At 35.0% G+C, this 23,661-nt stretch overlaps 1 protein-coding gene across 1 annotated transcript in view; it reads left to right on the plus strand.

Annotated features, from left to right (window-relative positions):
* Positions 1–23,661, plus strand: part of LOC121430898 (mediator of RNA polymerase II transcription subunit 23-like) — a 70,049-nt gene that overhangs the window by 665 nt on the left and 45,723 nt on the right. Inside the window, exons 2-6 of the mRNA XM_041628325.1 lie at positions 9,518–9,673; positions 10,064–10,095; positions 10,424–10,508; positions 11,680–11,804; positions 12,904–13,015. Coding sequence (XP_041484259.1) covers positions 9,617–9,673; positions 10,064–10,095; positions 10,424–10,508; positions 11,680–11,804; positions 12,904–13,015 — 411 coding nt within the window. The 5' untranslated portion in view covers positions 9,518–9,616. The remainder of the gene's footprint in view (positions 1–9,517; positions 9,674–10,063; positions 10,096–10,423; positions 10,509–11,679; positions 11,805–12,903; positions 13,016–23,661) is intronic.

Genomic DNA, 23,661 nt, shown 5'->3' on the forward strand with positions numbered 1-23,661 from the left:
AAAACTGGAATTTATCTTTAAAGTAGGCCTAGGCCTACATGTACGTCAAACTAAGTTAAGCCATTCATCCTACGAACGAGGTTATAATATAACCTCGTTCTCGGATGTATGCTTTTCAATTGTGCAAATATACATGTCTAATTTCCCTCCATCTGTCATTCAAAGTATCACGAACTTGTGCAATTTTATAATTAATGTGTCTGACTTAGCCCACTCATTCAATGGACCACTTGTTCACTGCTACCATCTGGCCTGTGGAGAATCTACAGGTAGGATTATGGTATGCCAATGCTGTATAAATCACACACTTTAAAAAATCATTAAAATATCACTTTTGTGACCAAAATCACTAATTTCCATATAGTTGCAATTTATTTATCATTAGTAATGTGGGAATAATTTTTGTATTCACCAGAGCGCTCAAAAACTTGAATTTTGGGCATATTTTGTGTACGCCCTCTATTGGTGGAAAGTAATATGGCAAGAAAATTTTCATTTTTTGATCTCTATTTTTAATTAAGACAAAATGATATAAAGAATCAAATTTAAATAAGAGCCAAGCGCGGTATGAATTAACAGGTCTAATGAAAACTGTCAGTGTAAAAAATCAAGCATTTGCCCCAAAGAAAGAGAAAATAAGCCAAACATTGCCACCTTTATTTTGTCACACATGGAGATATAACTGAGAACAAGGTTATATTATAACCTTGTTCATTGAATGAGTGCAATGGACAATGAACACTTGAGGTTATAATATAACCTTGTTCTCAGTTATATCTCCATGTGTGGCGAAATAAGGGTGGCAATGTTTGGCTTATTTTCTCTTTTTCTTTGGGGCAAATGCTTGATTTTTTTACACTGACAGTTTCCATTACACATTATTCATGCAACTTGGCCAGTAGAGGCGCACGGCCAATATTGGAGACTGTTTCAGAGACAGTCTCCAGTTTTGGAGACCAATTTCCTTTGTTTACATTTGCAGCAAAAGGATTACCTTGGCGGCAAATAAAAATGAGATAAGCAGATTCCTCATGAAAAATTACCCCTTTTCACCGTCTACTTTAAAAATTCACCGTCTACTTTTGTTTTGATATGGATTTTTGTTGTCAATCACACACAAAACAAATGGGCTTCTGACCTCAGTGAGACAAAATTTTGGGTGGAAAAAATCATGCTTTTGTTGGTGTTGTTTCTTTTGTCCTTTTGCAAAGCAAGTCTCCAATGTGGGAGATTGTCTCCCCTATTGGAGAGAGTCTCCCATATTGGCCGTGCGCCTCTACTGTTGGCTCTTATTTAATTTTAAATTTGATTCTTTAAATCATTTTTTTCTTAAAGGGGAAGTTCACCCTGAAGAAAACTTTGTTGTAAAAATAGCAGAAAAAATAGTAAGAAATATTGGTGAAGGTTTGAGGAAAATCCGTTAAAGTGTAAGAAAGTTATTAGAGTTCAAAGTTTTGGATTTGTGACGTCATAAACAAGCAGCTGCCTCATGTGTTATGTAATATAAAATGTATGAATTTCAAATTTTGTATGGTTCCTGATGACTTAATTTTGTTTTCTTTTCATGATCGGATGTGAAATGATTTGTCTATTGATATACAAAAGGTACAGTGAAAACTATTTTCAATTTTCTGAGAAAATGGCATTTTATTGTTTTTTTTACCATTCGCTATGTAGGAATGCTGCTCGCATATGACGTCACAAATCAAATAATTGAAATTCTAATAACTTTTTAATTATTTGATGAATTTTTCTCAAACCTTCGGCAATATTTTTTATTATTTTTTCTGCTATTTTTACAATAAACTTTTTGTCAGACTGAACTTCCCCTTTAATTAAAAATGGAGATCAAAAAATGAAAATTTTCTTGCCATATTACTTTCCACCAATAGAGGGCGTACACAAATATATGCCCAAAATTCAAGTTATTGAGCGCTCTGGTGAATGAAAAAAATTATTCCCAAGTTACTAATGAAAAATGAATTGCAACTGTATGGAAATTAGTAATTTTGGTCACAAAAGTGATATTTTAATGATTTTTTAAAGTGTGTGCTCTGTACAACATTGGCATACCATAGTCCTACCTCTAGATTCCCCACAGGCAGGGTGGTAGCACTGAACAAGTGACTTAGCCCAACATGTTTACATAAGATGATAAATCTTAGTGACCTTAGGCCTACAACATTAAAAAAATGAATAAAAACTCACCGAAATTTATGCGTGATAGCGATTCTTCTTCTTCTTATATTGGTTTGAGTGGCGATTAGTCATATTTGACTATTGTCGCCATTTACACTATTAATAAAAATCTCACTTCTCACATAATAAAATTATTACCAATAATAATTTATACATATGTGAAATATTTTTCATGTGCATCCTTCTAATATGAAAAAGGGATAATTATGGTACAGTTTGCCGTAACTCTAATCAAAATGGCATATAAACAAATCTTCACCAAAATGGCTATAAACAAATCTTCACCATCTTCATTGATCCTCTACTTCACCATCTTCATTGATCCTCTACGTTGCTGCTATGGTGTTCAACAGTGAAAAATCGAAAAAGAAAAAAAATCTCACGAAACCAGAGAGGTTTATCCACCCGTTTGGACGAAACTCAGCTCGTGATGCATTCTGGTAAGGAAGTCTCAATAGCCTCTATCGAGACAAATTGGTTATCTTGTTTCGTCTCGATATTTAAAGAGTAAAATAGTGTAAGTGACATTATTTCCTGAGGATATATAAATTAATCATCATAGGTCCTTTCACCATACAATATATAGTTTATTACAGAAGGAAGTACGCTGATGGTGCTATCAGCTAACTATTTATTCGAGGCGGAAGCATCAAAATAGGGGGGGTATCTTACACCCTCATACTGCATGAAGTCTGAAGTTTTTTTTTAGTTATCAAATAAGGCTTAAATTAATGATAGCGACCTATCCTTCGATTTTTTTTCCCTTAGATTTTAACCTAAAACGGAACATTCTATAGAATTTTTGTAATCATACAAATGATTGTATACTTGTCTTGTCTTCCCGTTGTTGCCACAATCATAAAAGTTGATTATATGGGGAACCTTTTTCACGACCTCTGCTTTCTCAAGGTTTCTTCCACACTTTTAAGTTACATGTACATGCTACTTGGCACGAATGTATTGTTTTTTTATGTAATTATTGTATCCTTTCCATGATGATGTTGATATGAAAATATGTACATGTATGGCTTTTATTTAGGAAATAAATGAAATGAAATGAAAAGGAAGATCAGTCCGTCACCACTTCTTGCTAACACTCAACATATGGTATCTTGCTAATGTTGCGAGCGCAGATAGGCAAGGTGAATTATATCTGGGCAATTCCATGGAAAATGTTCACTTTAGAGAAAAAATGAAGTTTCAGATTTCACTTAAGCAGTCAAATTTTCTTAAAAAGTAATCTATAAAGTACCAATTTCCAATAGAATAATCGCAATATTGATAAAATTTTGTAGTTTTTTCCATCATAAAAAAATAGAATAGTAAATTGCAAAATGTAAAAAATGTGGCTATTTTTAAACAATTCATCTTTTCTGTCTCTACTAAAAGCAAACAAGGTCCCAGAGGTCTCTTTTAACTTTTGAATAGTTGATTAATGTTTAAATCAACAGAAAATCATTGTTAAATTTTATGCCATTCATCAATTTTAGAGAAATCTGTCTTCAGATTTGTGTGATTTCTTTACCATTATCAGTGTCATGTCCGTTACGTTTTTCACTAAAAGTTTTCATAGCTTACAGGAAATTTGTCTAAAGGTACTGCAGATTCAGATTCTATGTTAGAATTAAACCCCCTACCATGTGTAGCAATCATTTTCCGTTACCACTTCTCATTTTCATAAAAATGGCGTAACGGACATGACAATTTTCGTAACGGACATGACGCCTTATATATGACAAAAGGCAGCATTCTCAAAAACAAAATATTAGGCTCAGTGTCACAGACTGAGGTCAGTCTCAATTGCTTGAGGATAGCTGGATGTAATAACTCCTAGAATCTGCATGTCATTCAAGCCATTTTTAGAAGTTATTGAATGATGAAAGTTAAGCTCTTGTTCTGGTATATTTTTCTGAGAATGGTATGCCACATAATATTAGGAAAGATGCAGCTAGATCTGGCAACATACTTAGATCACAATCTGCATCATTTGTGTTTGAACAATACAATTGATTATCTCAGGTGTTTGCACTGACAGTTTGGAGCATTATAAAACTTCAACTTGTGAATTCATGAGATCATTGATGATGATCATTGATGATACATAATAATGTATTGCTTCAAACTATCTGACTTTCACCAACCTCCACTTCTTCAGTGATGGCACGGGCTCACATTAAAAAGAACAAGTTTGTATTCAGAATCAGATATCTGTGTTACATGGTGTAGCTCTATGAATCCATGAACCTACAGTGGCACTTCTTTGCAATATCACAAAGCAAAGGGGCTGTGGAAGGAATGTGGCGCGATCAATAAATTGTGTCATAGTATTTTGGTCAGCCATAATCACGATTTGAATGATGTATCTTCATTTGTACACAAGCAGCGCGGACAATGCAACGAAATTAGATACAGCCACATTTGTCAGCAAGTAAGATCGTAAGATTTAGAACATCCAAGATTTGATGAAAGGATGATTATACTCAGGATGATATTTAATTCGAATGAAAAATAATTTCAGAAGCAATTTACAAACATTCTGATTGCCTTTCAACTCATACATAATCGATGATGAAAGATTGGTTTCCAGGTACTGCTATTAAATTTTAAAATACTTTTTAATGTCATTTTTGTAAAATCTTAAAACTGACATTAATACTACTACATATTCTTTATCATAAAATACATTTAATATGTTCATCTTGGATTTATACAGGTCTGGTACATTTGTTTTCTTCTCACAAAAAATGAGATTTGGTCTTCTCAGTGTGCCGTAGTGGTACGATAAACATTATATTCTATTTAAAAATATCATGTAGGCTATAGCTATTAAATTAATGATACCTGCCAATAATATCTACATATTTTTCTTAAGAATGTTAGTAAGGTACTTTGCTGTTACATAATTACATTCATTATTCATATTTCTTTCATTTTGAAACTAAGAAGTGCTAATGAAGTTCACTTCGTAAGGGTGTCATGTCCGTTACGCTAGTGTATATTATCAAATAGTAAGCCATGAATAAAAAATAATCTTTACTATCAACTTTTTCTCTTTTAATTAGGTGTAGAGGATGGTAGTAACTGGAAAATACTCTCTATCTGTTGTTAACTGGTGTAAAAGAATTTTTTCTAAATATTTTTTTGTTTTATAAATATTGTATGAAAAGCCCCCCTCTTAAATTGCAAAATAATGGGAGATATTACAGATTACCAGTTATGATGTGTGTCTCTAACCTCTAGCCTTAACATGTAAACAATTAGACTTGTACCATATCTTGTAATAAAATAATTATATTCGCTTACAAAAAGTGGACGAAACTGTCATGTCCGTTACGCTTCGTGTGTCATGTCCGTTACGCTACATTTTGAGCTATGAATACAGAATGCACTGCAAAACTGTTGTTAAACACCATTTTATGGATAGAGCATGATCTTAAGGTTAAATTAACACCAATGTCAGGTGCATGCAATCGAAGAATTCACAGGAATTTTGATAAGCAATTGGAGGTAAAAATGCTTCGTCCATTTCGTGTCATGTCCGTTACGCTCACAAAGAGTGCAATATCTCAACAACTGTTCAATGAAACAATTTGAAATTTCATGTGTATGTAACTGATACTTCAATGTGTCTGATAAGCTCAGTAACAATTATCAAAAGACTGCTAATTCTACTGTATAAACCTTTGAATTACAAAAATTTGTCTGAACGTCATGTCCGTTACGCTGGAATTGACCATATATAGATATATATAATATATATATATATAACCAAGAAAGGACCCTGGATCTTGAAGAGTGCTCTACAATGAAGGAGCAGGTATAATCCGAGGAAGGATGGTTAAATCAACACGGCTACTGCCAGTTTCATGCTTAAGAAGCAATCATCAGGCTGTTGGCCTGATGATTGCTTCTTAAGCATGAAACTGGCAGTAGCCGTGTTGGTTTAACCATTCTATACCTCGGATTAAAGATATATATATATATATATATATATATATATATATATATATGGTCATTTTCAAACGTGAGTGACACGACAATCGGAGAGGTTTAAGGGCTCATATCTTCAAACTTAAAGGTTATGAATCAATCATGACTACTATATTATATACAATGTAGGACTGGCATGGGCCACTACGAGTTTGATTTGAATTCAACAATTCGTTTAGTAGATATGATTAAAAAACAGTGCGTGAGTGACACGACAAATTTTGGACATGGGTTTCTGACCACTAACACATATGGTTGGATTCGTGCCCAAGTAGTTGTCATGGAGTACTGTGAGTACCAGTAAATGGACATAAATAGTGTACCTATCTAACACATATAGTCAAAATCAATCAAACCTCTATGGAAAATGGTACCCTCCTATATACCGTGAGTGACACGACAAGTGCAAAAATACAACATTTATCTCAACATTGAAAGTATTTTTTGCATGATGTAGAAGAGTAAAATACCATTAACCAAAAAACAAGCTTAATTACATAATAACTGCTTTCTTTTAAGTTCATAATATGTCATCCTGATGTTTTATTCTTGGTTTATGGTCATATTTGCCCATCAACTCACATTCCCTATACCATACCACATTGTCACACTAGGGCTTCTACCACTCTCCTCTTTAGAGGAGGAGGGGGCACTTGAAGGAGGTGTTATGTGGTCTTGGCATTGACATCAACTCAAACATTCTTTTTGTGGCCTGATATCATTCAAAACTTTAACTCTTTCTCCCTATCTGTATATGAAAGTTTACAGGTTTATACAATTCAGCATCCTTGTAAGAAAGGTATTCTCAATAGTCACTCACATCATCTGACATGGTCTGGTAGCCAATGATGTCATGTATGACTCCCTTTTCTTGAAATATTGGATTACAATATTATCCTCGTTTAATATTTTTATAGGCATTGTCCAAATACGACATGGCAGTTTAAATGTCTTTTTTGGTACCAAATCACAATCACGTTGCTGCACACTTCAGATGGACTATCAGCAAATCGCCTTGAGAAAATTTTCTCCTGAACACTGCTTGTATGTGGACCCTCCCAAGGCAGTACATGTAGGAACTGTACCAAAATTCAGAGCTATGCTTTTTGCTGGAATTTGTAAGTGCCTTTTCATTGCTAATTTAATTATATGATCATATACCATAACACAGGAATCCAGGGAAAGCCACAAGGTGAAAGACGCAGTCAGTACCTGATTCTTGCAGTCTGCTACTATTACATAACAACTACAAGTCATTAGCCTTTCCTTTTCTAAGCCCTTTGGATGTCACACTAAAATCCAATTCAACATCCCAACGAGGCTCCCTTTACACCTCAATAGCTTTTTCCCCTCGAGGTCCAGCTCTGTTCTTATCAGGGAACCCCCCCCCCCCCAAAAAAAAAAAATGATCTACTGGTACATGGCAACCCATCCAAAGTTGCTCAAATCAAAATGCGGTCTCGGTTGGGACTTGTTGGGACCTACATGAACATGCATCATTTTGTTGTAATGAATATGTGTAAATGCAAATCTGCTCTGAACACACATCGGCCCACTTACGGTAGTTTGCTGTTCAGACCCTACATGTAGTTAATCACTAGCGGTATGAATGGTGGCCGAACAAATGATGATTTTGAACTTGGCATGTAGCTGCTTCAAGCAATATCCAAAATGTTCTATCAAATCTCAGTACATTCTCACCTGAAATGTTTGTTTTCTTGCAAATTTGTTTATTTCATGTCCTGAAATACAAGCTTTATGGCAAATGAAAAGGTTGATTTAATCAATCAGAAGGAAAAGAAAAATATTTTCTTTTCCAAATTTGACAAAATGTTAGGTGTTCATGGTGATCTCTTATATCTCATGTACACTACTTTACCACTAAAATTTCTGCAAATTTCAAAAAAGGATCCATGACTTTTCTAGCTGAGTATAACAAAGAAATAACATTACTCAAAAGAAAGGTGAACTTTCTGCTTATTTCTGTAAATGGAGACAGAGAATGTTCGAGTAATACCTAGGTATGACTTGAACCATCACCATCATCAACCCTTTATGCATTGTAAATATGTCCATTGCTTAAGTATAGTGGTTTTTCTCTTGATACATTCATAATTTTGTGTTGATTGATTATGTTGCTATATTCTTAATCACAGTACATTCACCAAAATATGAATTAGGATCCGAGTCTTCACACCAATGGAAAATTGTCAGGATTTCTTAAACCAAGGCAACCACGGAGAGGAGAGAAAATATATGAACTCAATGTCAAATTCAATATTTCCATCAAAAGGAGTAAAATTAGGAAGATGGAGGAAATTATTAGCCTAAAATAGGCCTAAATGATGTCAGGAACAACATTTTGACTGTATCCCTGGTAAAACGCTTCAAAAATTACTGGATGTCCTTTTTTATACACAATATAATACCGTGAGTGACACGACATTTCGTGAGTGACACGACATTGTGAGTGACACGACACAACTTTGACAGTTAATTTTAGCTTTACCTTAACACATTGGACCAAGTTACTTTATATACAATAAGGTACAGATAAACTGTATTTGCTCCAGTACTGGGATAAATTAATTTTCAGAATACACAGCTCTAGAAAACTTTTTGCATTTAAAACGTGAGTGACACGACAACCAGTTTTGAAAACTTCGAAACCCAATTTTTTTCAGAAAAACACTTCACAGAATTTTTTTTTTGCTTTTTAGGAGTTAGATACAATACACAGCTTGTATCTTGCCAACAAATGTGCTTCTAATACAAATTTTATTTTGTGATAGGCAATATGTGAATTTTAATGCAAAAATCAACATTTTGTAACATTTTTTAGTTCGAATTTGGAGTCTGCAGGTAAAAGATCAAAGCTCAGTAAATATGCGAGTTGGTTTCCGTGCAATATCTTAAAAAATATTTATTGGATTTTAGAAAAAGTTAATGTGTTGGTAGATGACACCAAAATACAGGCTAAGTTCAAAATCGGAGTCTGCAGGTCAAATCTTATTAAATATGCGAGTTGGTTTCCGGGCAATTTCTTGATAAAAATATTTAATGGATTAAAAAAAAAATTATGTCTAGGTAGATGACACCAAAATACAGGCTAAATTCGAATTCGGAGTCCACAATCAAAGTTCACAACTTATTAAGGTATATATGTAGGTGGTTTAAAGGTCTGAATTTGTTCATCATATATGCATATTGGTTTCTGCATGATATTAAGTTCAATCATATTGAATGAATTTCTGATCACATTAAGCGGGGGCATCTGTGTCCTTTGGACACGTCAAATTTCTAGTCTTGTTCTTATTATACCTTGCAGGATCTCTCATCAGTAAAATGCAGCACTGCAGCCTTGCTTTCCTGATGTAAATAATGAATTGGGAATCCCAGTAAAAGGAAAAGGAACAATCAATCAGCTATGGCAGTTACTGTTGGGATAGACCAGCAACTCCAAGAGATGCTTGCAGATGTGTTGGTAAGAGAAACTTTGCAAAATTATGAAACAAGCTGAATGATTCTTCTGGCTTTTAGAAATTATACAAGAATTTATTTCTCCAAGTTTGGACTGGCAATTACTTTTTTACTGCTGGGCGAAGGTATTTCACATACCTTCCTGTGGGTCAAATTCCATATGTAGTTTATAACTTGGAAAGTGATCCTCTCTGAATAATGTTTGATAGGAACATTCCTTGAATTTAGATAGAAATGTACATTATATATGATTCACCCTTATACTTGTACATTTTTATATTGGTGGGGGTAATATTATTGTAGAATTTTAAAGTTGGAAAATCTATACAGTTTCATACTCTTTTTCTTCATTGCTCAGATATTATGTTATACCTTTCTTTTATTTTCTCTGCAGAGAACAACTGCAATTGAGGAAGCGTTTGCAGGGTGAGTTAACATTTCAAGGCAGTAGTCTGAACAGTTGCACTTTAGCAACTTCCAACAATGTATTGAAGAATCTCTTCTTTCTTTAAAACAGCTGGATATATATTTTTTCTTCATTTTAAGTCAGGGGTTTTAAGTTAGACATGATTGATTGTTTACATTTAAATAAAAATTTAGATATTAAAGAAATAAATTTTGTTAGACTTTACCAATAACTTGTGGGCCCCAGGCGAAAAGTAAGTTTCCATTTGGACTTATATTCATAACATGTTAAATATTTGTACTGTAGGTTTTTTGTGTATTATTTGACAAACTTCACTTTTGTTTACAGGTTTGTTTGCACACAGGACTCTGAGAAAAACAAGATAATTGTTTGCTTTGAAAATTTCATGCGTTTTTGGTCAACAGTTCCTGCTGTGAGTATTATATATCTTTGTCTGTAAAATCTAACAAAGTTGTTTATTTCTGTCACTCAAAAAATATAATAACTAGGATATACTTTGAAAATGCATCAAAGAGTAACAATATATTCACAGACATGTCAATGGAATGAGTTGTGCAAATGATTAGAAAATCATACTTTTTGGAGAAAAATTGTCATTATATGTTCCCATCGAATAAAACTTAAATAAAAATAGACAGTTGGATTAATTTTATTACTGGACAATATCAATGATTATTACCCCAAATTCATTGATTTTAGATTTTTGAGATAATTTAAAACCATTAAGTCCCTATTTAAATGGTTTAAAATAAATGTAATTTCAGCTCACTGGGCCATGATCAAAGAACATTTGGCAGTCAATATTAAAAAATGAATTTTGGGTATGAAAATGCAGTTTTAGGGATCACAAAATACAAGCTCTCATTCCCAGAGATTGGTAGGTCTGGGACCAGTTTCATACAGAATTACAACTGTTGTAGCTTTGTCACCATGGCAACTACCATAGTAACAGGTCTGAGCAGCCAATCATAATCAAGGTTACCATAGGGTACCATTATGCCATAATGGCAAAATTACAATAGTTGCAACTCTTTATGAAATGGGCCATTGGTTGGTTTTCAGGTTATTGTTGACATATTCGGGGGGGGGGGGGGGGAGGTGGGCCTAATTTATCATTACGACTTGTGTGTGTGTGTGTGTGCAAGGATGCAGCATTGCATGTAAATATGAATAACAAGAACCATGTACAATGTACAAGACTTGAGAATTATACGATGAGTAGAAATTTTTGTTTCATTATTTTCTGTATTTTTGCAAGTCCAACATCACCAATATTCTGATTTCTTTCCATGAATGTACAGTATGTCCAATGCTTCATGGAAAATAAATCTTATAGAAACTCAATAATATGCCTCAGTAAATATATTGAAACTATGTACCATATGTATGGCAAGATAATTAAGTCTAGTGATATAATAGAAATGGGTACAATAAGAAAATATATGACTTTTACAGTAATAAAGTTAACTGAAGGATTGCAGTTAATAGGCCCATCACAAAGATTTTCTTTTTCTTCATAAGAACAAGTCTTTTTTGAGCATAGATATGGTCTATGGTATTTGTATTTTTTTTTTTACCTGTAGGAGTCTCAAGAACGCATGCTGAAGCAATATGTGAATCACATTCACACTCTGACATCCCATCAAAGAATCAGAATCCTTTGTGATATCCTTGCTACAGCTGTTGATAAAGGGATCATTCCAGCAAAGTATGTAGGCTACACTCACAATACTGATTCCAATTGGTATATCACTTGAAATAACATAATAGATTTGGTCTTTATTTGGGAATAAATAATTCATGGGTTTAATAAATGAGCTTTCCTGTCATGTTTTGTTAATAATGGAATCATTCAAGAATCTTGCAAAGGCAATAAAGCTCAGGTGAAATATTCTTCGGTGTAGCAGTTATGACTCTCACCTACGAAATAAGCATTTGCTGATAGGGTGTTCCATCCCACAAGTGGTAAATGAAAAAAAAAAACCTTCGTAATCTGAGTGTCGTGTGTTTGAATCCCACCACGGTCTTGCGTCCTTTTGTGAGGCATCAATCCACACATTGTCACTCTCCGAGCAGGTGCTAAATAGGTAATCGATAGGTTTTGAAAGCCATAGTGTCAGTGGCACCTTGGTTGGAATACTACCTTGGTAGTGGAGGATAATAATTATATAATAATCATTACCTGATCACTGGATTCATAGTTTCTTTCGCAGCATGTTAGGCACTGTCTTGCTAAACCAACCACAATGATGTCAGTTTCCTAGCAATACCGAATTAGCACCTGGTTGAGAGTGGCTAAGTGTGGATTGACACCTTGCCAAAGGACGCTACGTCATAGTGGGATTCAAACACATGATCCTCTGATTAAAAGACAAGAGTCATAACCGCTGCACCATGGCACTTCCGGAGGATATGCATTGTGTGATGACCTAATGTGTTATTCACTACATAAAAGCTGATAATTAATAGTATTATTATCATCATCATTATCATCAGTATAACAACAAAAAGCTGAGCTATCTATTTTATTCTATAGTTGATTTGTATGACTGTTTGTTCCTAATGATTAATGTAATCAATAATAAAAAGTAGTTTTACAATCAAACACTATAGCATTAGTGATTGCAATATTCAAATGCTCATAACTTTCTCATTATTTGTCTGATTTTTCTCAAATTTTTGTTGATCTGTTTCTTTGATTTTTTATTTTCACACAAGCTATCTTGTTCCAAAGGTTTCATTCTCCTTTAAACAGTATGTAAAACAGATGAGCTATTAATACTTTCCTTCAATGTTTTTGACTATAGGCTAGTGTGTGAAGCATTGCTTACTTCAAAAGCTCTGGACTACAAATCTTCCTATATGTGGTGCCAGTCATTTCACATCATACAGAAGATTATCAATAACACAGACTACAAGGTAAGAGATAAAATTGGCTTGTCAATTTGAAGTAGAAATAGTGTTGCATGGTATTGCATATTGGGATATTTGATTGTCATTAGATCTTGAATTACGACCAATCGTTTATTTTGTGGATAATGATATCATGGTATTTTTTAATGTTGGTAATTCCAGCATAACGCAGCACAATTTTGCATTTTTTTTTTAGTTTTCTTACAAAATTTCATAAAATCAATTGACTATTTAACTGAATGTAAAATGTGCTTGATGAAGTCACTAAAAACTCTTTGAATATTGTAAATCTTATCATGTATTTAGCCCTCTGTTGAATGATTTGCATAATGATTGATGCTGTAACCTTACTTGGTAACAAGCATAAATTTAGTGCATTATTATTTATGATTGTATTTTTCTCTATATAATCAAAAGCAGTTAATTCATGAAATCTTTATACATGATTGATTCAGATTTTCCATACCACCTTCTTTTTAAACTGAGAACTATAGCTCCAAGATAGATCAGTTATAAGACCCAAATCTCTCATGATTAAAATGATGGAACTCTTAATCTCTTCTTTCCCTTTTCCCTCCTTTTCTTGTCTTTTTTTTCACTACCAGTATTTGAAAATTCATGGGGGAGGTTGGCAGTGTTGCCCCTAAGTGTAACCCGACTGCTTGTAGAAGGTCTAGATATCATCTTAAATCAATCAAATTTTTCTTTCAGGGATGTTGTGATGTTCATCTTACAATCAATAAAATCTTTTCTTTCAGGGATATTGTGATGTTCGTCTTATAATCAATCAAATCTTTTCTTTCAGGGATATTGTGATGTTCATCTTACAATCAATCAAATCTTTTCTTTCAGGGATGTTATGATGTTCGTCTTATAATCAGTCAATTAATTTCTTTCGGGGATGTTGTGATGTTCTTACATTCAATCAAATCTTTTCTTTCAGGGATATTGTGATATCCATCTTAAATCAATCAATTTCTTTCTTTCAGGGATAATGTGATTTTCATCTTACAATCAATCAAATCTTTTCTTTCAGGGATGTTGTGATGTTCATCTTATAATCAATCAAATCTTTTCAGGGATGTTGTGTTTTTCATCTTATAATCGATCAAATCTTTTCAGGGATGTTGTGTTGTTCATCTTATAATCGATCAAATCTTTTCTTTAAGGGATGTTGTGTTGTTCATCTTACAATCAATCAAATTTTTTCTTTCAGGGATATTGTGATATCCATCTTAAGTCAATCAAATTCTTTCTTTCAGGGATGTTGTGATGTTCATTATATAATCAATCAAACCTTTTTTTTCTTGGATATTGTGATGTTCGTCTTATAATCAATCAAATCTTTTCTTTTCAGGGATGTTGAGATATTCATTATATAATCAATCAAATCTTTTCTTTTCAGGGATGTTGTGATGTTCATCTTGCAATTAATAAAATCTTTTCTTTCAGGGATGTTGTGATGTTCATTATATAATCAAATTTTTTTTTCTTGGATATTGTGATGTTCATCTTATAATCAATCAAATCTTTTCTTTCAGGGATGTTGTGATGTTCATCTTACAATCAATCAAATCTTTTCTTTAAGGGATATTATGTTATTTATTTTACAATCAATCAAATATTTTTTTCAGGGTTGTCGTGATGTTCAATCAAATCTTTTCTTGTGATGTTCATCTTATAATCAATCAAATCTTTTCAGGGATGTTGTGTTGTTCATCTTATAATCGATCAAATCTTTTCTTTAAGGGATATTGTGATGTTCATCTTACAATCCATCAAATCTTTTCTTTCAGGGATATTGTGATGTTCATCTTACAATCAAATCTTTTCTTTCAGGGATATTGTGATATTCATCTTACAATCAATCAAATCTTTTCTTTCAGGGATATTGTGATGTTCATCTTACATTCAATCAAATCTTTTCTTTCAGGGATATTGTGATGTTCATCTTACAATCAATCAAATCTTTTCTTTCAGGGATATTGTGATGTTCATCTTACAATCAATCAAATCTTTTCTTTCAGGGATATTATGTTATTTATTTTACAATCAATCAAATATTTTTTTCAGGGTTGTCGTGATGTTCAATCAAATCTTTTCTTTTCAGGGATGTTGTGTTGTTCATCTTATAATCGATCAAATCTTTTCTTTAAGGGATGTTGTGTTGTTCATCTTACAATCAATCAAATCTTTTCTTTCAGGGATATTGTGATGTTCATCTTACAATCAATCAAATCTTTTCTTTCAGGGATATTGTGATGTTCATCTTACAATCAATCAAATCTTTTCTTTCAGGGATATTGTGATGTTCATCTTACAATCAATCAAATCTTTTCTTTAAGGGATATTATGTTATTTATTTTACAATCAATCAAATATTTTTTTCAGGGTTGTCGTGATGTTCAATCAAATCTTTTCTTTTCAGGGATGTTGTGTTGTTCATCTTATAATCGATCAAATCTTTTCTTTAAGGGATGTTGTGTTGTTCATCTTACAATCAATCAAATATTTTCTTTCAGGGATATTGTGATGTTCATCTTATTATCAATCAAATCTTTTCTTTTCAGGGATGTTGTGCTGTTCATCTTATTATCAATCAAATCTTTTCTTCAGGGATGGTGTGATGTTCATCTTACAATCAATCAAATCTTTTCTTTCAGGGATATTTTGATGTTCATCTTACTATCTGTCACAGCCATGGGGAGGGTGTGACGACTTGTTTGTCCAGTGGCAACTTCTTAAATACAGAACTCAGACAAAGTAACAATTGAGACAATATTTTAAGGAAATTTGATTTAAATTCAAGTTCAAGTGTTCCTTGGAACAACAATTACGTTAGTTAAAGTTGAATTAAGAAGTGAGTGAGTTTCCATAAATATGGGTTCCACACATAATATAAAGTATATATCAGTTGTTAAAACAAATAGCATGTCACAAAAATCTTCTGCCTTCTCGATATTTTGCTTTGAAAGTCTATGAAATTAGCCACCTGTCAGAGCCCGCGAGACGAGTGTACAGAAAAATCACTCTGAGTGTGACGTCACCGGAGGGAATTTAGTGTAAGAGGTGCCTGGGTGTAATACAGAAATGCTATGCAGAGAGAGAAAGATGATTTTACAATTTTTTTTCAAAGCAACTCAAATCAAACAAGTAGGAATCATATGTACAAATCTTTACTTTACCTGTATAAAGAACAGAATGAATAACTATCATGAACTCTTAAATCATGATGAAAGATTGAAAACAGTGAGTTATTGAATGATATTTTCACTATTTCTCATTTATTTTGTCACGATGTTCCATCAAGTGAGTAGCTGGAAAGTAATTCCGGCGGCTAGCTCAGCTCTGCGCGCGCTGCATGCCTATATATGCTATATACAATACACACAACACCCAGGCACATGAGTGTACTGCACTGTAGTGGGGTAGTGGTCTGGTATGTCGACCCCCAGACCATCCCCATATATATCTCTATGGTCGAACCGCAGTTCATGACCATTCAGCAATCCCCTGACGTCTTTTTCTTCTTTCCTTTTGTCTTTGACTCCATTTTTATATCCTGTAGATCATTTCCACTCGTGGCTCATTCCACAGAACAATCTTGAATCAACTTACTATTCTTCTCGGCCTTCCGAGTTGTTTTCTACATGTATATTTAATTACGCTAGAGGTCACCGTCACACATACAAATGCAATTCGCAAGTGAGTTGAAGACAGCATGAAAGGTATGCGGTCCGGCAGCTCGACAGCTAGCTGCGCCGGAGCGGGTGGCCGGTCCGCACAAAGCAATTCCGCAACCAACTGTGTTTTTTGCAAAAGCCGCGTCACACGCGGATAAATATATCATGATAACACGTCTGCTATGTTATCGACTGGTGAGAAGATCTTGGTCAAATTTCATATTATTCGCCTTGAAATTATTCCTTTAGGGTCTATGGTATCATTATGAGGGAATTTACATATTTGGAATAATAGTATGGCCATAAATATAATTTTAATCATTTCCTTTTTGCAAGTTCTCCGGCTCGCAGATACAACTTCAACTGCAGTTTATTCAATTGTTTCGCCACGGACACAGTCCGGAACGAAAACAAGGCATTAAAATCGTCTAAAATTGCTACAAAGAAGAACAGTTTTAACAATGTAGGGACATATTATTGACAATATGTCTTATGACAATTATTACTTCCTTTCAACATCGTTCACATAAAATCAATAGCGATAAAATGAAGTTTTGACACAAAAGTAAATATGAAGGCGTACGTGCATAGTACACAAAACAGCACTGCCTTGTTTACTACGATACCCCCGGTGACGTCACAGTCAAAGAACACCCGTCTCGGTAGGCATTGCAGGAGCGAACTCAGGGAAAATGAGTAGGGATAAATCGTTCAAATTCACTATTTTGAAAAAAGAAAATGGGGGGTCGAATCACCTCTTAGTTTTTGGTGGGTTGTAAGGTTGCTATTAATGTAAATATCTCAATATTTTGAATCGTCTTCTTAATTCAACTTTAAAAACATAAAATATGGTAAAGTATTCAATATAAAACAATTATCAAATTCAGCGGAGATCATACCTTGCAATACAATCCAGTAATGCAACCATTAACTCTTCCTGATCAATTCATTATTTTAATGATCAATAATCTAAATATAATCAAACAGTTTACTGTGTTACTGCTTAAAGTCCAAGAGTCCTTTTATTTCTATATCTTCATTTCTTTAAAATATGGAACCTGATCTGAAGAACTTCTTTGGAATATTGGAATCAACTCGTTGACTGTCTACCATGGCCGAAGTCCTTCGACATTCGCCCTAACTGACTAACTTGACTAGTGTAGACTTTACATCATACTATAGTTTACATCGGGTGTACTCCTCTACGCTTGAGAAACGCCTTCACGCAATGGACATCATAACATCGCCCTAAAAAAAAGTCGACACCAACGTCAACGCCATCTACAGATAATAAAATACCAAGGCATAAGAACTACCTATCCCTAAAAAAACATAAGCTTCACCTTTATACTATAAATATCTTATATATCACAAGAACAATCAAGAATATTCAGCCTCATGCTATTTCCATAAACAATTTCTGATTTGTAGTTAAATCATGACAAGCAAATGTTTAAAGGAACATCCATTTTGGAAAAGAACAATTAATATATTTGACAATTAAGGATAATAATCAAACTTACAAGAATATATTCTTTAAAATGTTATAAGATACCTCAGCTTCAAGTCAAATGATCTTTCGAATATCTATAATCTCTTTAATCTACTTAATGGAAAGCATACAAATGTTATACTACAAATTCAAATCAATCATTAATGATTTGAATGATTGCAATGTAGCCAAAAACACGATTTCTTTCTTCATAAATATCTCTCAACAATTTGCCTAATAAAACTATCATAAAGAGGTAACAATTCGAATTTACATACAGTTTAAGTGGTGACAAGGAAGCTTGGGAGCAGGAGCAGCCCGTGTCCAGTTCAGACACATAGCTCGAAAATATTAGAAACTGCCACGTGTTGTTTCTAGATGTACAGCCTAAACAAGCTGTCATCGCCCGACCCTGTAGGCCTAGCTGATTCTACCAATCCCTAGCAGGCTCGCTGCTGCGGCTGCTCTTAAAGAGAGCTCAGAGGTCTTGCCTCTCTGATTCCTAAGCTTCAAGTGACAACTATCAATTTTAAGTAGGGTTCCTTCCACATAAGAATTCTAATCTAAACCCAAGCTACTTAAATATTGCATTCACCTGCTGATAACAAAAACCTTGCAAGAAATTATCTGAACCATTCTAACATTGAATAGGGATCAGAATTTAGAACTTGCAAGTGAGTCTATTTAAAACTGCCTACATTGAGTTAAGTACGGTATGAAACACACAAATTAAAAATGTGCTAATAGCCAACTGCATTGCATAACTCTGGACAAAAGGAAAATGACCAAGACAAAATATTTGGGTCACGGGCATAGATAGACATGACTTGTAACACGACCCCTCACTTTCTAGATATATTTCATATTTTTCTTCTCAAAATTACAGTCACTTTATTTAAAAAAAACCCCTATAATACAGTATATATGCCTTAAGTTTTGACTATGCTCAATCCAACTACGCCCATTATTAAAGCATATATTCTCGACACTTTGTTGAGATAATTGCATACATGTATATCCTGTCTTGATTGAAAATTAAATAACAAATTTTGCCTGTCCTGTTTAATTTATCTGGCTATTCTACTTAGAAAATCAGCTCCAACATTTTCTGAGCCTCGGATTGCTTTGATCCTAAACCTATGGTAAATGGTAGAAGTGACAAGGCCCACCTCATTACTCGACTATTCGTACACTAAGCCTGGTTGAGATAAGAGAGTGGACGATGATCAGTCTCTATGAGAAACTCCTTGCCTTCTAGATAACTTAGAATTTGCCAATTCCCCAAAGTAAAGCTAAACATTCCCTCTCTATGGTAGAATGTGCCTGTTCAGGGGATAAAAGCTTTCTACTGGCATAGGCTACAGGGTACTTATCATATTCTTGTAGCAACACTGCACCTACTCCGGTTAATGATGCCTCTGTACCCAAAATGAAACGTTTATCTAGATCTGGCAAATTAAGGATAAGGGCTGAACTAAGGCACGCCTTTAACTTCTGGAGGGCTTCTTCCTCTTGTTCTCCACAAGTTCTTTTGGTCAGATTTGTGAGCATAGCTGCAAAGGCAGGTATGAACTTGCGGTAGTAGCTTGCAAGTCCAATGAAGGATCTCATTTCCTTCTTGGCTTCAGGTCTAGGGGCAGTAAGAATTTTCTCTTCCTTGTCTTGGTGAGGTTTCAACTTGGCCTCTTCTACTATATGTCCTAGAAAATCTACTTGTTTACAATCTATCTGACATTTGCTAGGTCTAGAGCAGAACTGAAGTATTTGGCCAAGCAAATACTTCAAATACTTGCAGATGCTCTTCCCAAGTACTTGTGTAAATAAGTACGTCTTCAAGATAGTTATGAACATTGGACATCCCTTGCAAAAACACACGCATGACCCTACTAAAAGTCACGGGAGCGTTCACTAGCCCGAAAGGCATAACATGAAATTGAAAAAGTCCATTGGGACTTCGAAATGCAGTCTTCTCCTTCGCCTCTTGTGAAAGTGGTATTTGCCAATAGCCTTTCGACAAATCCAGCTTGGAGAAGAACTTGGATCCTGAAAAATTAGCAAATATCACATCTGGATTGGGTATTGGTTCAGCATCAAAGACTGTAATACTGTTAAGTAGACAAAAGTCGATACGAAACGGGTTACTTCCAGACTTCCTTACCAAAACTATGGGGGATGAATAGGGTGAGTCTGATGGTTCTATAGCACCCATTCTGATCATTTTTTTTGTGTTTCTTGCTCAATTACATTTTTCATGGAATGAGGCACAGGATATGTTCTCTGCCTCGTTGGGTGAGGAGGTGAGCTTCACCGAATGCTCTCCTGAGTTTGTCCTCCCTGGGACATCGGTCAGAACATCTTGAAAGCTAGTCAGAAGGGACTTTACCTGTCCTAATTGTTCCCTATTCATATCGGCACTTAACGAAACATCCTTAATCGTTTCCGTTGGTTCAAATACCTGAAGTTGGATACCGAGTTTATTGGATATTGGTTCAGAGTCTATGACACGAGACATTTCCTGTCCTGATCCTACTCTAAATTCAATTTCATCTACAATGGTAGCCTGTGCATCAATTTCTAGATTTGAATCAATATTTGACTGAGCCTCTTCCTGACATACATCTACTTCTCTTTCTATTTATTTCTTTAACATATTGGCATGGAACGTCTTCATTGTTCCATTTACATCTAGCCTATAGTCCTGATCACTTAGTTTATGAACAACACTAAATGGTCCCTTCCATTGAAGCAGTAATTTATTGTGATCTGTAGGCAAAAGAAGAAGTGCCTTATCACCTGGCCTAAATTGTCTATCTCTACTCTTTCTGTTGTAGTGCTTGGTACTCTTAGCCATTGACTTTCTAAATTCCTGTTGAGCTGCATCTAGTGTCATCTCTAGATGTTCTCTAGGATCAACAGTATGCTGATACTCTGTCTTAACTTCATGATTAGGTAACTGACCTGACCAAAGTTCTTTCAAGATTAATAGGGGCCCTCTCACACTGCGCCCATATATGAGCTCAAATGGTGAAAATCCCATAGAAGACTGAGGAGCCTCGCGATATACAAACAAGACAGATACAAGATTGTGATCCCAATCGGAGGGGCAAACTGCACATATCCTACGCAGGATCTGCTTAAGCGTTCCATTGAAGTTCTCTACTAAGCCATTGAAAGCCGGATGGTTTGGGGTGGTAATGAGATGCCTTATGGAAAGTAGACGACTGACCTCGCGAAAGAGACTAGACGTAAATTGAGCGCCTTGATCACATAAAATTTGCTTGACATACCAATTTGCGCAAATATCTCTACAAGTGCTTCTATCTCAATATTCGGCAAAGCCACTGCTTCAGGATATCTTGTTGCACAATCTACAACTGTAAGGATATATCTATTCTTACGTGCGGTAACAGGTTGAATGAGGCCCACTAAATCGATAGCTACCCGTTTAAAGGGTTACATCTATGACAGGCATCTTACCTAAGGGGACACGGGGTACCCTACCTCTGGGAATTGTCCTCTGACAGACATCACAAGACTGGCAAAATCTGGTGACACCAGAATTTACTCCTGGCCAATAGAAATTTGATAACACTTTATCACCAGTTTACTGTACGTTTGGGGCATGACAAGTTGGGTACTGCATTACCCTGTATTACACTTTTTTGTTGAAATTTCCGATAAAGTAATTAAATCCATTTTCTATGAAATAATATCAATCACTTCTACCTCTATCTAGCCCAGACTTGGCATATGACCTTAACTTATCTCGTGTTTTGTCATCCTCTTGAGCTTTCCTTATGTCATCTGGGGACATATCTGGAATGGGCAAAGGAACCTTATGAGCCCTAGGGGGTTTCTTACCTTCCTTACTCTGTGCATGAGTTTGCATTGCCATTCCTACAGCTGTAGCATCTTCACTTCCAGTAGAAACATTGGTTACTCTTGCTACATTTACTTCCGATTTAGGATTGACTAAATCATCTCTACTGATACTACTACTATCATCTGACTCTTCAGTTTGTGTAGCAATGTCTACCCTTGCTTTAAGTCTCCCTGAATCATGACTACTCCCTGGTGGTAGTACATTATCTATATTCCCTAGAATTATATCAAAGACTGGGGACTTCATACAAAGGGCTTCCACATCTCCAGAAAAGAACGGAGTGTGTATGTGAACTTTCGCGGTGGGATACCTACGAAGAGTACCATCTATCAAGATACACAACCTAGTCTTGCCTTTCATTTGGTTAGACTCTACCAAAGACCTTTTAATTACTACACCTGAGCAACCAGTATCGCGAAGCACTGTAGCTTTATGAGACCCTATGCTGCCGTCATACACATGTTTCATACGTGAGCGCAACTTTTCCTTACATGATGCGCACATTTTCAAGCACTTTCTAGCTTTATTCTTCGCAGCGCGTCTCTTTAATTGCGCAGGCTCCATCGATGCTGTAACTAGAAACAATCCCTGCTCAGTTTCACTATCCTGAGCAGAAGAGGAATTAATTGGACAAGAAGCATTTTCATTGTTCCTTTTAGTTCTTCCTCACTCTGTTTGTCTTAACGTCCTTTTTGACGATTTGGTGTCTTAGATTCCTTATCTATGAGACCTACACTTGCCTGGGACATATTCTTACTCCAACAGTCCTTAGCTAGGTGCCCTTACCACATACAAAGCAGGGTCCTATTTGTTTCTTATCTTTGGTACAATGATTAGTTACAGGTTTCTGCAAACCTATTTTCTCCTTATGAGAATCTATTGGTCTATCACTACCAAAGCTATGCCTATGATTATGCTTTAGGACCCTAAACTGACCTCCATGTGCGGCAACTTATCCTTCCGCCAAATCTGTTACTTCCTTAACCGACTTAGGGGTACGTTCTTTCAAGAACACTGGCATCCCTGGACCACACCGATCTAGAAATTGTTGCCTAACTATTAAGTCCTTTAAATCATCATAGGTCCTATTAGTTCCTATTAGATCTAGCCACCTATCAAAATAATGCAGTAGTCTAACTACATACTGCCATGCTGACTCATCAGCCTCTGGTTCTGCAGTATAAAACTTTTTCTGAAAATCAATTGCAGACAACTGAAATCTCCTTAACAAAGCTTCCTTCAATACAGGATAATCATGGGCCTCATCTAAACCTAACCTACTGTATACTTCTAAGGCTTTTCCTTGTAACAGAGCGCCCAATTTGATAGCCCAAGTTGCACTTGGCCATTCTTGAGTGGTAGCATATCGCTCAAAGCATTCCAAATATGCATCTATATTGTCCTTGCCCTCTACAAAATGGGGCAACTTATGGGATTTTGTTAAACTATGGCGTGAATCTGCGTCCGGTAAGAAGCACATTCTCTTTCCTGACATTTTCCAATGCAATCTGTTTCTCTAGAATTTCTAATTCTCTTTGTTCATCCCCCCTTACTCTAACTTTTTCTTCTTCAGCTAGCCTTTCCTTACTGTCAA

Source organism: Lytechinus variegatus, chromosome 17 (assembly GCF_018143015.1).
Source record: "Lytechinus variegatus isolate NC3 chromosome 17, Lvar_3.0, whole genome shotgun sequence".
NCBI lineage: Eukaryota > Metazoa > Echinodermata > Echinoidea > Temnopleuroida > Toxopneustidae > Lytechinus > Lytechinus variegatus.